The sequence below is a fragment of the Lagenorhynchus albirostris genome, chromosome 3 (genome assembly GCF_949774975.1).
Source record: "Lagenorhynchus albirostris chromosome 3, mLagAlb1.1, whole genome shotgun sequence".
Taxonomy (NCBI): Eukaryota; Metazoa; Chordata; class Mammalia; order Artiodactyla; family Delphinidae; genus Lagenorhynchus; species Lagenorhynchus albirostris.
In genome coordinates this window covers 14,341,927-14,356,804 of record NC_083097.1, presented here as the reverse complement: position 1 = coordinate 14,356,804, position 14,878 = coordinate 14,341,927, and the positions used below count along the sequence as shown (strand labels likewise).

The 14,878-nt window shown below is 42.5% G+C and overlaps 1 protein-coding gene across 2 annotated transcripts in view; it reads left to right on the top strand.

The window, feature by feature from the left end:
* Positions 1-14,878, top strand: part of MYO10 (myosin X) — a 227,312-nt gene that overhangs the window by 42,903 nt on the left and 169,531 nt on the right. For both annotated transcript variants that reach the window (XM_060146899.1, XM_060146901.1), the window contains exon 2: positions 6,534-6,632. In XM_060146899.1, the coding sequence (XP_060002882.1) occupies positions 6,534-6,632 (99 nt within the window). The remainder of the gene's footprint in view (positions 1-6,533; positions 6,633-14,878) is intronic.

Sequence of the window (14,878 nt, the reverse complement as noted above, 5' to 3'; positions counted from 1 at the left end):
GGTAAATATTTTAGGCTTTGCAGAGCTACGTCATGTTTCCGTGGTAGCAGGGAGGAGATAGGTACAACTTCTTGCCCAAGGAGGTACTGGAGTCACACACCGTTGGCCGGGGATTTATGATAATCTTCCAGGGAGGGGGGCCAGTGATTGAGACAGGGACGCCCTCTACCACAGCCTCACCTGGAGATGAGTTCGGACATGTCTCCTTGTAGCCTTGTAGTCTCCGAGGCCCCCTTGTCTACCTAATGAAGAGCGGAGAACTTAATGAACCCAACACCCATCTTCAGAGTTTTAACACAGCTCTTCCATGCAGTCATCATGGCTGTGTGTGTGTGTTTCTTGATACTGCAGTTGCTCAGTTATAGAGACATGATTGGGTTTTTCCCATTATGGAGCGGTTAAGAATGTTCATGTACCATTGAGAAGTACATAGGCTGGGAGACAATCTTTTTAAATGATTTGCAATGACCAAGGTATAATTACATACAATAAAATCCACCCATTGTAGATTCACGGTTGAGTGGATTTTAGTGCATTTATACAGTTGTACAGCATCAGCACAGTCCAGTTTTAGAGGAGTTCCATCGACCCCCCCAGAGTTCCTTTTTCCATGTGCAGGCAGCATGCCCTCCCCGACACCTAGCTCTGGGCATCTCTTCATCTAGTTTCTGCATTGATGGATTTGCCCCTTCTCTACTTTTTTGTGTGTAGCTTCTTTCACTTAGCATAATGTTTTTGAGATTCATCCTTGTTGGTGATTCTGTGATTTGTTTCTTATTACTAAGCCTTGTGTAGATTTATCGCATTTTGTTTCTGAACCAGTTGATGGACATCGGAGTGTGCGGACAAAAAAATGTTGCCCGCCATTCCCGTAAAAAAGTGAACATCCCCACCATCAGCCACGGCAGTCGCCCCCAACGGTGCCCCCTGAGGGGAATTCAGGATGGAGAAAAATAGGATCTTGACCCTAGATAGTTAAGATGCATATCTAAGGAATAATTTCAAGGAGCCCAGACTCTTGCATCTTCCCACACATAGAAAAACACTACAATCATGAACTTGAGATGTTGGGTTTTGTGCTTAGCAGTCATCTTTTGATGTCTGACCACTTTTTTTTTTTTTTCCCCAGCACAAACCCTATATATCCTGGCTCCTCCCTTACCTGTTTGCAACTGTTAACTCGGAACTGTCCAGGAGGCTGGCTCCCAGGCTGTAGTCCTCCATAAGGTCCTCGAATAAAACGTAACTCGCAACTTTTAGGTTGTGCATTGTTTTTCTGCCGACAAGTGATTTCTAGTATATGGCTATTATGAATAATGCCGCTACGAATGTTTGCTTACAAGGCTTTTTAGAATTTTTTTTTTTTTTTTTCAGAAGGTAGATATCTGGGAGTTGAATTCTTGGGACATACGGTGAGATTATGTTTTGATTTTTAAGAAACCATCAAACCGTTTTCCAAGGTGGATATAACATTTTATATCACTGCCAGTTTCTCCACATTGTCACCAGCACTTGGTATGGTCAGTCTTTTTTTTATTAGAGCCAGGAAATGATTTGTTGGCAATGGAAACCTTATTTTTGAAGGGATGGTATTACTCGCCGCCTTATAGGATTGCTCTAAAGATCAAAGAGATGGGAATTTTCTGTGCAAGTGCTTTGTCTTGTAAAACTATTACTGCTGATTATGTGCAGAAAAAGTTTTCAGAAGTTGAATTTAACACATATCTGTCTCAGATTAAGATGAAAACGTCCCAAGTTTTAATAAAACATCTATTTTATGATCAAACTTGTTCCACCTACTTTTAAAGGCATATCTTTGCTCCAATTGTGAGTTTTCTCCATTGGCTAGGAGCTTTCTCCATATGCCTGCATTGTACATTAAATTATCAGTCTTATTTAACAGTGAGAGAATATAATGGTTTGCATATGGTGGGCACATTTTTCTTCCCCACTCAAACTTGGATGGTCTGGTAAATGTCTTTCTGTGATTTCGTATTCAGATGCTTGTGGGTGGCCTCTTTCCTGGACCTGGGCATATGTGTTCTATTCTAATGGAATGGAAGCAGAAAGTTTGGGGGATGAGAGAAACCACCCAGGACAATCTATGTAAAAATATCCATTTCACCAGTTTTACTTTGCAATTCTGATTCTATGAAAATTGCCTGTTTAAACTTTTTCAAAGAACAAAGGGAGTGTTTCGAATGCATTTCCCTTCCTATCTGGGGAAGATACCGCTGTAGGTTTAGGAAAACTGGCCCGTGGGGCTGTAGATTTGAAATCTGGGCTGGATTTTGTAAAACTTGTTTATTAGCAGCTCTTCACACCTCTCGAGAAAGACCTTTGGACTAAGGAGGTTGAGCTGTGTGTTTGTTCATGTAGGAAGGACTGTGTCAACAAGGGCTTGGTCACACTTTCAAATGAGAAGGTGAAAAGAACAAGAAAACTCAAGTAAAAGAAACTGCATGCAGTGTACCCCCTGGGAGTTGGGAGATTTCTATTAATTCTGGTGACAGTTTATATTAATTCAGTAATGTTTCATAACATACTGTTTATTCATACTAAATAGACAGTTTTGATACTTGGTCAACAGGGGCATGAAATCCTTTTTGATCAAAGCAAAGCAGATGATGGTCATAGCAAACAAAGCTTTGGATTCAGGATTCTGGGTTGGAGGTCCACTGTGAATTATTTTATGGTTTTACCTAGTGAGTAAAAGTTTTTACCTTATGAGTTTGAAAATTCCCATTTAAGTGAGTGTGTGTGTGTGTGTATGAGTGTACACGGAGGTATTTGAAAGCTTTCAGTGTTGCAGTCTCTGACATGTGAATTTTAAAAAGAATGAAAAAGTAGTTCAGGCACTTGGAAGTCTCTTTCTAGAACATTACAAATACTGCAGTTTTGGTGTAGAATGATATTTGAAAGAGAGCAGTCTTAGAGATAGATGCCTGTAGTAAACGTCCTTTTTGGAAAGGAGCTGTTTGCTAATAAAGAAATCGGGACTGACAAACAGTCGTGTCCTTCTTTCTGGACGTTACCTGTGTCTTAGCCCAAAGTGGGAATCGGAGGTCTGTGACTGACCTGTGCAGGCATGGCAACTCGGCCGTGTTGGTGTTACGTGTGTTCTTTAAATAAGACAGTTCAGGGTTTATAGAGAAACACTTCATACTCATTTTTGATGCTCTTTTCCATCTTTATCATGGAGAATTTCAACCCCTCTACGGAGGGAGGGTTGAAGAAGTTTGGAGTTAACAACTTAAAATTCCCACAATAAAGAGAAAGGGGATACCCATGTGGAGGTCCTTGTATAGGGTTGTAGCGGGGATGCTGGGAGAGTCACAGAACTCGTAAGGGAAACAGGAGCCGGTGCCGTTTTAACCTTGGGCTCCGGCCACCTTGATCTTGGCGGAAACGCTTGTGGAACCTCATGCACATGTGGCCCTGCCTCTGGGTCCCCCTCCTTCCAGAGCCCCAAGGTCTAGCTTGCTGACCCCAAATGCTTTCATTGAACTCAAGGGTGACTTACGAGGGATCCTGGGTCACAGTGCTGACAACAAACGTTTTCGGTCCTGGCTGGTGTATTTTAAGCAGGATCAACATCGGCACTGAGGGAGTAACTTGTAAGTTGGATTTTTATATATTAAATTTTCCCTTTTAGAAGGAGTTGTGTGTGAACACTTAAAGGGACCTTTGTGTGTTAGTTGTTGACTGACCTATTAGCGCATTTTATTGATTTCTGAATTACTTTAAGGAGACAGTGTGATGTGTGGAAAGAGCATGGAATTAGGAATTGGAAAGATTTGAGACCTGGCTTGGTCACCAGCTGTGTGACATTAGGTAAGGACTTAAGCTCTGAACTTCAGTTTCGGGGCAGGGATTCCTTTCTTACCAAAGATTAGGTTAGTATTAGTATTATTGAGGCTCTTAGCATGTGACTGTGACACCTCATGGGCACTCCATTACTGGAAGCTACTATTTATACTATTAGTAACACAACTTAAAGTAGCATAAAGTGATGAGTATACTTAGTTTACTTTTATATTGCTTTCCCCCTGCCATCTCTCTGTGTTGAGAGTGACAGTAGTCCCTTAAACTAGAAGTTGAATGTATAACCAATATATTTTTAATATTTCACTTAACATTTCAAATCAAAACAGAAATTAGGGCTTCCCTGGTGGCGCAGTGGTTGGGAGTCCGCCTGCCGATGCAGGGGACACGGGTTCGTGCCCCGGTCCGGGAGGATCCCACATGCTGCGGAGCGGCTGGGCCCGTGAGCCATGGCCGCTGAGCCTGCGCGTCCTGAGCCTGTGCTCTGCAATGGGAGAGGCCACAGCAGTGAGAGGCCCGCGTACAGCAAAAAAAAAAAAAAAAAAAAAAAAAAACCAGAAATTAAGCAGATCAATGAAATGAGGTTGAAAGTTCTAGAAAAGAAGTTTATGTGCTATTTCAAGTGATAATTTTGGTATTAAATTTCCACTCTTTCATTTTTGTTGGAGTTGATGAAATTGTTGAGCAGAGTAGAAATAACATAATGAGATACTAAAGCGATTTCAGCACATTGGGTATACATAAGTCATAAAGGTAATTCTCTTTTAAAAATAAGTATTTGTTTATTGAAGTATAGTTGATTTAGAATATTGTGTTAGTTGCAGGTGTATAGCATAGTGATTTAATAGTTTTGCAGATTATATTCCATTATAGGTTAATGGATATTATGTAAGATAATGGATATGATTCCCTGTGCTATATAGAGTATATCCTTGTTGCTTATCTATTTTATGTATAATAGTTTGTATTTGTTAATCCCATACCCCTAATTTGTCCCTCTTCCCTCCCTTTGGTAACCACTAGTTTGTTTTCTGTATCTGTGAGTCTGTTGCTGTTTTGCATATACATTCATTTGTGTTATATTTTTAGATTCCACATATAAGTGATATCATACAGTATTTGTCTTTCTCTGTCTTACTTCACTAAGCATAATTTATCTAGGTCCATCCACATTGCTGCAAATGGCAGTATTTCATTATTGTTTATGGCTGAGTAATTTTCACATACACACACACACACATACACACATCTTCTTTATCCAGTTGTCTGTTGATGGGCACTTGGGTTGCTTCCCTGTCTGGCTGTTGTAAACAGTGCTGCTGTGAACACTGGGGTAACTGTTTCTTTTGGAACTAATGTTTTTGTTTTTTCTGGATATGTACCCAGGAGTGGAATTGCTGGATCATGTGGTAGTTCAACTTTTAGTTTTTTAAGGAACCTCCGTACTGTTTGCATAGTGGCTGCACCAATTTACATTCCCATCACCATGTACAAGAATTCCCATAAAGATAACTCTTTATAATTTGATCAGTGAACACCCAATAATTTCTTCAAACTTTTTTTATCACTTGTCCTTGAAAACAAACAGTTTTCATGTTGTGAAATCAAAGAAAGAGGAAATTCAGCATTGAAAAGCTAAGTATTATGGTTGTCATTTTATTTGCCCAGTGGAGAAATAAAAAAGGGAAATGAAATCAATGCCAAAAAATTGTGGCCCAGGTTAAAACAGTAGGATCTGGAAGTTGTTATCTGTTGGGATATCATCGCAAACTTTGCGGTGCATTTGGTGTCTGGTGGAATCCTACCAAAATTCACACCAGTGGATTGGGTTGTGATATTTACTAAAAAATAATCCCTCTCTTGGAGAGTCTAGTTGACACGTGGATTTGGTCCAAGTAGGAAGTCAGTGGAGTGTCCTGATGCCCTCCAAGTGGGCAAGTGCATGGGGCTTGGACCCGGGAAGATGGAGCCGGAAGGTCCCAAAGAGTTCTTGACTTGGGGTGAAGCAGTGTGGTGACCTGGTTAAACTTGTGGTTTCTGGATGTGTGATGCTGGGCAAGTTTCTTTACCTCTAGGCCTCCACTTCTCCATCTGTAAAATGGGACGATAATGGTGCTTGCCTTAAAGCGTGTATGTGAAGATATAATCCATATAAATCAATTGCATTTTAATTAATTAATTTTTTGGTTTTGGCTGTGTTGGGTCTTCATTGCTGCACGCGGGCTTCCTCTGTTTGCGGCGAGCGGGGGCTACTTTTCGTTGCAGTGCACGGGCTTCTCATTGCGGTAGCTTCTGTTGTTGCGGAGCACAGACTCTAGGCACGCAGGCTCAGTAGTTGTGGCACACGGGCTCAGTTGCTCCGTGGCATGTGGGATCTTCCCGGACCAGGGCTCGAACCCGTGTCCCCTGCATTGGCAGGTGGATTCTTAACTACTGCGCCACCAGGGAAGTCCCTCAGTTGCATTTTAGTACTATTTTCTCTGTCCTTTCTCTGTCTGGTGGGACTCTGTCTCAGTCACACTTGTACACGTGTAAGGCTGTGGGTGATGCTTTCTTTGAAGATTCATTCCTTGCTTATTTGAGAAAGATGTTTGCTTTTCAAAAGGTGATTTTTAAGGAATGTAGTAGTCATAGTAATTTTAAGAGTGGTGTTTTGCCACAAAATGCAATCCAAACTCATAGTTAAATCCTGCTTGTTTTGTTTACAGGGAACACGGGTCTGGCTGAGAGAAAATGGCCAGCATTTTCCAAGTACTGTAAATTCCTGTGCAGAGGGCGTCATTGTCTTCCGGACGGACTATGGTCAGGTGAGCAGAGTCCCTGCAGCTTCGTGACATCCGTGTTCTGCTTCCTTGGGTGACCCTACGTAAGGGCACGTGTGCTTATTCTCCTCGCCCTTCATACCTTAAACATCTTTTCTAAGTGATACAACAGAATCCCAAAAGGAATGTGTAATGCACACCTCGAGTGTGTGAGCGACACAATAAAAAATTCTCCCAAATCGAAATCAAAGTGTTCTAACTAGTACTGGACAGAAGAGCACCACACTTGGCTGGTTTCCTTCCTGGGGATCAAGAAGAATCAGAAGTATAGGGTGCAAGCAATTTGAGAAAAAGTTCAAATATATCAATATTTCCCGATTGGTTTCATGACCACGTTCCCTTAAAATTCGTCAACTTTCCTAGTGTTGGAAGTACTGGCCTGCCAGTGAGACTGTAGCAGTGTCCTGGTCCCTGTAAGGACAGGATGCACCAAACCACCTAACCTGAGCCTCTTCATCAGCTTGTGAAGCAACTGAAGAAGCTCCTTCTGTTTGTGGGAACCACTGCTCCAGGGTCCCTATTCTTCAGTGTAAAACAAGTGAAAAGCCATATCACTGAAAACAAATACCTGAATCCAGAAACTGGCCCACTGCTTATATTTGGACAATGGTGAAAGGAGCCCAGTTTCTCCATTTTATAAGGAAACCAATTAAAAATTTTTTAAATTGAAATATAGTTAATTTACAATGTTGTGTTAGTTTCAGGTGTATAGCACAGTGATTCAGTTATATAGAAATTTTTTTCCAAATTCTTTTCCATTATAGGTTATTACAAGATATTGAGTAGAGTTCGCTGTGCTACACAGTAGGTCCTTGTTGGTTACCTATCTTATATATAGTTGTGTGTGTCTTTAATCCCAAGGAATTTTAATTTTAGAAATGGGTACCTCCCACAGAGACACATATTAAAATTGAAGACATAAAGGACTAAAATGACATCATATGCCAGTATTTCAAACTCTCAGTTGCTGAATTTTGTTTGCAAGTTGTGTTGAGAACAAAATCTTCAAGGTCAGTGTTGTATAGTTTGCGGCTGATGGGCTACTTGGTTATCAAAACCTTGAGCAGAGATGATCCTCTTGGTGGTACATTCCTCATTTCTTGGATTAATAAGCAGTGATGTTTCTGGGCTATTTTGCAATTCCTCAGTTACTTTTTCATCCGAGAGTCTTGAATGGTGCTTCAGTATTTGTCTGTTGATGAAGATATAGCTGTGATGTGCAATGGAGAGAGGGGGGTGGTGGGTGCAGGGAGAGGGGAGCAAAGAGACCACTGGGAATCCAGTGTCTCCCAGTCACTGATGCCCCGTCTGGTCTCTTTCCCATCAGGTTCTCGGGTAGTGTGATGTGACCTGTAAACTAAGGACCAAGTGACCCGGCCAGCATTTTTCTGTCTTGCCTTCACTCCTCCCCTCTTGCCATCTCACTTTCCCCAGATGAGAATTCAGTTTCTTTCAGGCCTTGTACATACTTTTCAAGATGATAATAAAAAAGGGAAAACAATATTTAAACCGTGTACCTGACTTGACAGAACTTAATGGGGAATTCTTTTCTTTTTTTGTCGACTTATTATTTTGTTTGTTTGTTTGTTTTTGTCCCCATAACTATTTTTATTACATTACAATAATTAGGTCTACTTATGTTTTAATCCCAAAGATACTTTACTTTTTTCCCCTTTTTTTCCTCTTAAGAAAAATTGTGATAAAAACCACATAACGTTAAAATTCCCATCTTAACCACGTTGAAATGTATAGTTCAGTAGTGTTAAGTCCGTTCCCGTTGTTGGGCAGTAGATCTCTAGAACTTTTTCATCTTGTAATACTGAGACTCTGTACCTAGCAAACGCTTAATTCCCCATCTCACCTCCCCCAGCACTTGGTAACCACCTTTCTACTTTCTGTCTCTATGATTTTGACTCCTTTAGATACTTATATGAGTGGAATCATAACAGCATTTGTCCTTTTCTGTTACTGGCTTATTTTGCTTAACGGAGTGTCTTGGAGATTCTGAGGATGCTTTCTGTTCCTATCAAACTTCGCTTTGCTCCGCAGAGGCGTCACAGCAATTCTAGCAGCCTGTTAGTGCTACTTACTGTCGGTGTCGTGTGGTCAGCAGTCTGTGTCCTGTGACACCATTGCCAGCTGGTCAATGGGCAGCCCTCCATGAGGCATGGAAAGGGTTGGTCAGGTCAGCAATTCTCTTTCTTCTTGACGGTACTTATGGATTGTGACTTTAGAAAGAACTAAACCAGAAAAGCATATACTTAAACGTGGAAACAACTCCCAAATTTGACTTCGAGTCTTCAATCGGTCATCAAATCCTTGGTCTTACACTGTCCGCTCTGTCATTCCCAAGTATGACAACTGTAATTAGCTTGGTGACCCATGTAGGAAATACAGGGTTTAAAATGTGACAAAAGTGAGGCAGGTTGGAAAGACGTGGATCAGGAGCTGGCAGTGGCCAGAAGACTTTTGTTTCTCTCTTTTCTGACCTACTCCTTCCTCTCTTGACATTACAGATTCCCTGTGGAACATACAGGCGTAGCCACCAAGGGTTAGAAGTTCATTACCTGGTTCTGGTCCCCAGGACAGACACACCTGCTGTTTATCTGATATAGATTTCTGAAGGAATCAGGGTCAGAGGTGTGGAGCATGACCTTGTCCTGATCAAACCCGTGGTAACTTTTCAAAGTATGGGCTAATTTCAGCCCAATTTGGTATGTTGTTAAAGGGTGTTAGGATATTGGTGTTTCTACAGAAACGGAGAATGGGGAGTTATTGAATGGGTCCAGAGTTTTAGTTTGGGAAGATGAAAAAGTTCTGAAGATGCATCATGGTGATGGTTGCACAACAGTGTGACTGTGCTTGATGCCACTGAACTGTACACTTAAAATTTGCCATTGTCATCCTTTTTATGTCAGTGTGTACATCTTCCCACAGTAGAAGAAAAAAGATATCAGCGTTTGAGGTCAAATGGTAACGGGTAAAAGCTGTCAAGTGGGTATTGTTCTGTATCTTTATAAACAGTTCTAGTTTTTTTATTTTTATGTTACCAAAATAGGACCGCTCAGAATCTGTGAACAGCTTCCAAACGATTAGTTGAATTTCCCTTTGGTTTACTGTACAGGAGTCACCTGGGGGTCTTGTTTCGGATGCAGGTTCTGATCGGCAGGTCTGGGCTGGGGGCTGAGAGTCTGCATTTCTCACCAGCTACCTGGTGGCATGGATGCTGCGGGCCCGTGTTTGAGTCGGAGAACTGCCTTAGGGTCGTAGTTACTACAGTGAAGAGCAGGAAGTACTCAATCCCCTGCGGACCACCCGTGCTACTGTTTCGGACGAAGCAAACGTAAGGAAAAGAGCTTGAGGCAGCGGTGGAAAATTTTCCCTAGGCCCTGAGAAGCTTTCCCTTCCTCTCTGTGCATTCCATCCCTCCCCCCACCCCACCCCCAATTCCAGCAGTCATTTCACCTCAAGCGTGGCCAGGGATTGTGCTGACTGCGGCGAAATAGTGCTCAGGTGGATTAAAAAGCAGTTTTCAAAATCCTGTTTCGTGTCGGAAACCAAGCGGAGCCACGAGTAACTAAAATCCTAAAATGAGGTCACGGGGACGGGGGTAGATAGGAGATCACGCGGTGTTGTTTTTTGGTGAGAGCCCTAAAGGGCCCGTTTTCTTACTTCATTCAGTCTCTGAGGGTTTTGCACATTTGCTCAGCTATTCTTTTTTCGCCAAGGAGATAGTTTTATGTTAATCTAAAATTCCATCCCACACCAAAATTTAAACTGCTGTAGGTTGGTCCCAGGAGTGCAGGGGACCAAAACGTTCCCATTTGACTCATAACTTATGTTATACTCGCTGTGAAGTATTTGCCGATGGGAAAAGAAAAGTGCGAGTGACATGCTAACACACTTTGAAAAAATGCATAGTTGTGGCTTCTGGAGCACGAAGCACGTGGGTAGGTCAGCACGTGCTCTGCAAGTTAGAAATGACTTGTCTTCTTGCACGTGAAGCCTTGGACAGAGTTGTAGAAGAGCACCGTGCTTTTGTGGCTCTGCAGGGTCCATATTTGGCTAAAAGGTCGACTCTGGTGAACAGGGTAGGATGGAAGTTGGCACTGAATGTTTTTGTCTTTTCTAAAACGTTCACCAGGCATGTGGGTGATCACTGAAGCACCCTTTTGGAACATTGTAGAATTGACTAATGAGTTTTAAATTAGATTTTTTACTTTGAGAGTCAACTATTTTATTATCCTTCCTGAAAAGAGCCTAATTTGATCGCTCTGAAATAGCTTATAGTGATATCAATTTACCTAATTGTATTTTAAGGGGTAGGTTTTTAACTTACCCCAGTCAACTTAATCAAGACACTTACTCTCTGCAACCATCCTGTTGGGTTTTCTGTTTGCATTGTCTCTCTGTGGGGTCTCCTGAAATATTTTACTGGCTGGAGAATTAATCATCCCAATCTACAAGTAAATGCCCTCCTCCCTGCCCTTCTCTTATTTGCACCAAGTATAATTAGACTCGGTTTTAAAAGCTATTCTTATTTTATTAATCCACAAAAAGGCCTTTAGATTGCCTGGTTCTTTCAAGTCATCCCCCACCCTCCAAGATGGTCAGAATTCCGCAGGCCACACAGGAACCATAACTCTCATCATTTATAATCACATCTCCCATTTAAAGCCATCTCTAACCTTTTGGGTTTGACCTTCACTTTGGCTTGTTAAAATTAATACTGTGGGCCGAGTTTTGTCGAACTGGATGATGGGTTAGTGTAGTGATTTTTCATTGCATTTTTGGTTATTTTTCATACACTTTCTGCTCTGTCCAGATGCTTTTCTTTGCTTTTTTTACCCTTCACTTTGCCCCCACTGATGGGTGTCTTTTTGTGTCCCTTGAATGTCCTATGGATGCGGCAGCTTTTTGACCTCTCCGCATCCCGTACGGGTCCACTCCTGCGTCACAGAGAAATCTCCCGCGAGCCTGTTGAGTGCTGGAAAATTGACCGCGGCACAGCCCAGAATGTCTCCCATTTCAGAGCTCCGAAGGTTACCCTGCAACCCCCCTTATTGTAAGGAATCAGACAACTAGAACTGAGTGATTTCATCTTGAGGTGGGAACAGGTCAGATCTGACTTCTCAAGGGAAGTGTGGAGCCTGGAGCTTTTAACAGAGTTGAGAATGTCATCTGAGAGGAAGCTGACTGCGCACGCTGGCCCCGGAGAGCCCAGGAATGCCAGCCCTTTTCAGCAGCCGCAGAAGCTGCCTTCCTGGCTTCACTGGCAAAGCCAGTTGGCAGAGACAGGTGCCGGCGTAGAGGTCTCCCCCGCCAGCTCCTTCTCTGTGAGCGGATGCGGAGTGAGCGAGCAGCAGTCGGCATGGCCCCCCAGGTCGGGTAGGGCCCCCCCAGGGCAGCTCCCGTGAATGGTGGCGGCAGGCGGGGGGAAACCAGCAGGGAGACAGCTAAACTTACAAAGATGGAGGGAAGGAGTTTGGGGGGACGACGTTAATGATGGAGAAGTGGTGTCATTAGGATACTGTGACTCTCAGAGCCGAATTCTTGAACAACAGGACAGAGTCTTTGTAGTCAGCTGGCCTGCACGTAATTCTGTTGCTTTTATGTTGTTCAAAGAAACAAAAAAGCAGGGCTTCCCTGGTGGCGCAGTGGTTAAGAATCCGCCTGCCAATGGAGGGGACACGGGTTCGAGCCCTGGTCCGGGAAGATCCCACATGCCACAGAGCAACTGGGCCCGTGTGCCACAACTACTGAAGCCCACGTGCCGCAACTACGGAAGCCCGTGTTCTACAGCTGCTGAAGCCCGCATGGCTGGAGCCCGTGCTCCGCAACAAGAGAAGCCACCGCAATGAGAAGCCTGTGCACCGCAGCGAAGAGTAGCCCCCGCTCACCGCAACTAGAGAAAGCCCGCACACAGCAACGAAGATCCAACGCAGCCAGAAATAAATAAATAAAATAAATAAATTTAAAACAAACAAAAAACCAAAAAGTATATTCTGTCCCCTTTTCAATCTTTCTTCTCCTTTTTGGTAAAGAGAAACAGTCTTATATTAATGCACTTATTTGGGGGAAACTTTACCCATTTTTTCCTCAAAAGGAGAGAAACAGATTATATTTTCGCTCCCTGTAGCCCCTCAAGTGTCAGGTATCCCTGGTGTTGCAGTCGGTGCTTCCAGCCAAATTAACAGGTGGGTTCCGTTGAACCATAGGAAGTCGCCATCTCTGTAGGATGAGGGAGCTGAAAAGGCAGTTTCCTGTGGTTATGCCTAAGAGTATGTTAATTGCCCTCTATTTTAATTGTGTGTTTTAGCTTATCGATATGTTTTTGATTTAAAGGTAGAATCTTTGGCATACAGTAAAGTTTAACAAAGTAGTTTTTTTGCAGTCCAGTTGAGAGGCAAAGCATATCCCTAAAATAGTATATACAGCCCTGGCTTTTGGGGTACCACTGCCATATTAAATTCTGTTGTGTGTATGTCTGTGTGTTTGTTAACAGCTATGACATTGTATTCCTTTTGGGGTTTTCAATTTTTTGGATGGGTGTGTAAAATATTTGCTATGATTGATCTCTCCTGCAAAGGTCCAAAAATTTTTTTTAATTTTAACCATTTTTGGAATGGAAGTATAGTTAATTTACAATGTTGTGTTAGTTTCAGGTATATAGCAAAGTGATTCAGTTATACATATGTATAAATATCTATTCTTTTTCAGATTCTTTTCCATTATAGGTTATTACAAGATATTGAATATAGTTCCCTGTGCTATACAGTAGGTCCTTGTTGTCTTTTTTTTTTTTTTTTTTTGCGGTACGCGGGCCTCTCACTGTTGTGGCCTCTCCCGTTGCGGAGCACAGGCTCCGGACATGCAGGCTCAGCGGCCATGGCTCACGGGCCCAGCCACTGCGCGGCATGTGGGATCTTCCCGGACCGGGGCACGAACCCGTGTCCCCTGCGTCGGCAGGCGGACTCCCAACTACTGCGCCACCAGGGAAGCCCTCCTTGTTGTCTGTTTTATATACAGTACTTTGTTAATCCAAAGCTCCTAATTTATCCCTCTCCTCGCCCCCTTCCCCTTTGGTAACCATAAATTTGTTTTCTATGTCTGTGAGTCTATTTCTGTTTTGTAAATAAGTTCATTTGTGTCATTTTTTTTGATTCCACATGTAAGTGATATCACATGATTTTTGTCTTTCTCTGTCTGACTTACTTCAACCAATGTCCAAATTTGAGTTGAAAGAAAAATGAATGGATAAATATACACTTTATTTTTTTGAACTGGAATTTGGGCTTTCTTGTGGGTGTGTGTGTGTTTATTTGTAGTAAATATAAATTACATAGAATTGACTACTTTAAATGTTTTTGAGTGTACAATTCAGTGGCATTAATTACATTCATAATGTGTGCAGCCATCGCCACTATTTCCAAACTTTTTCATCACTCCAGACAGAAATCCTGTAAGCATTAAGCGCTAACTCCCTATGCAATTTGTTGTTAAACTACTTTCTTCTTGGATACCTTTTGTTGTGCTGCTTCTAGGTATACAAGCACGTTAGAAACTCTGGTTTGTATTCTTTCTTAAGGAACAGACACTGTCAAGAAAGAAGTGGTGTAGACCTAGCTCAAGAGTCCAAGGATGGAGAATTGAATGTTGACTTAGACCTGCTGACCACCGATGGGCATTTGGCGCTGACCTTGTGATGTGTGCATGGGGGTGGGTGGTACTGCCCCTGTGGGTGGGTGAAGGGCCCTTCTCAGGAGGAAGGTGGCTGCACGGCCATCCAGAAAGCCGGAGGAAAGAGGGACATGCTTTTGACAAGGGGCAGATAATTTTTTAAAAAATCAGATGTATGCGATTTCCTTTGTTAACTTCAGTATGGGTCCATCTGTTATTCTTGGAATTCACTTCCATCAAAACAGTGCAGCTGTATTAAGCTGGGAAACTCTTAAATTCCTGTGCTTTTCTCACATTTTGCTATTTCATCCTGGAAACACCCGTCTCTGAGATGGATATTAAACACCAGCCCGTGGAGTTGCTTAGAGTCAGAAGTCTAGAGACTTCTAGACTTCTGTTCAGTCTCTAGAGACTGAACACCACTGGGGCTTTGTCTTGCTCTAAAGACCAAGTAGACTGTTTGTCCAACTTCCTTGGTTTAGAGTGAAAAAATTGTTTGTAGGCCTGAAAGCCACGTGGTTGACTATCTAGATCTCTTCCAAGAATCTGGT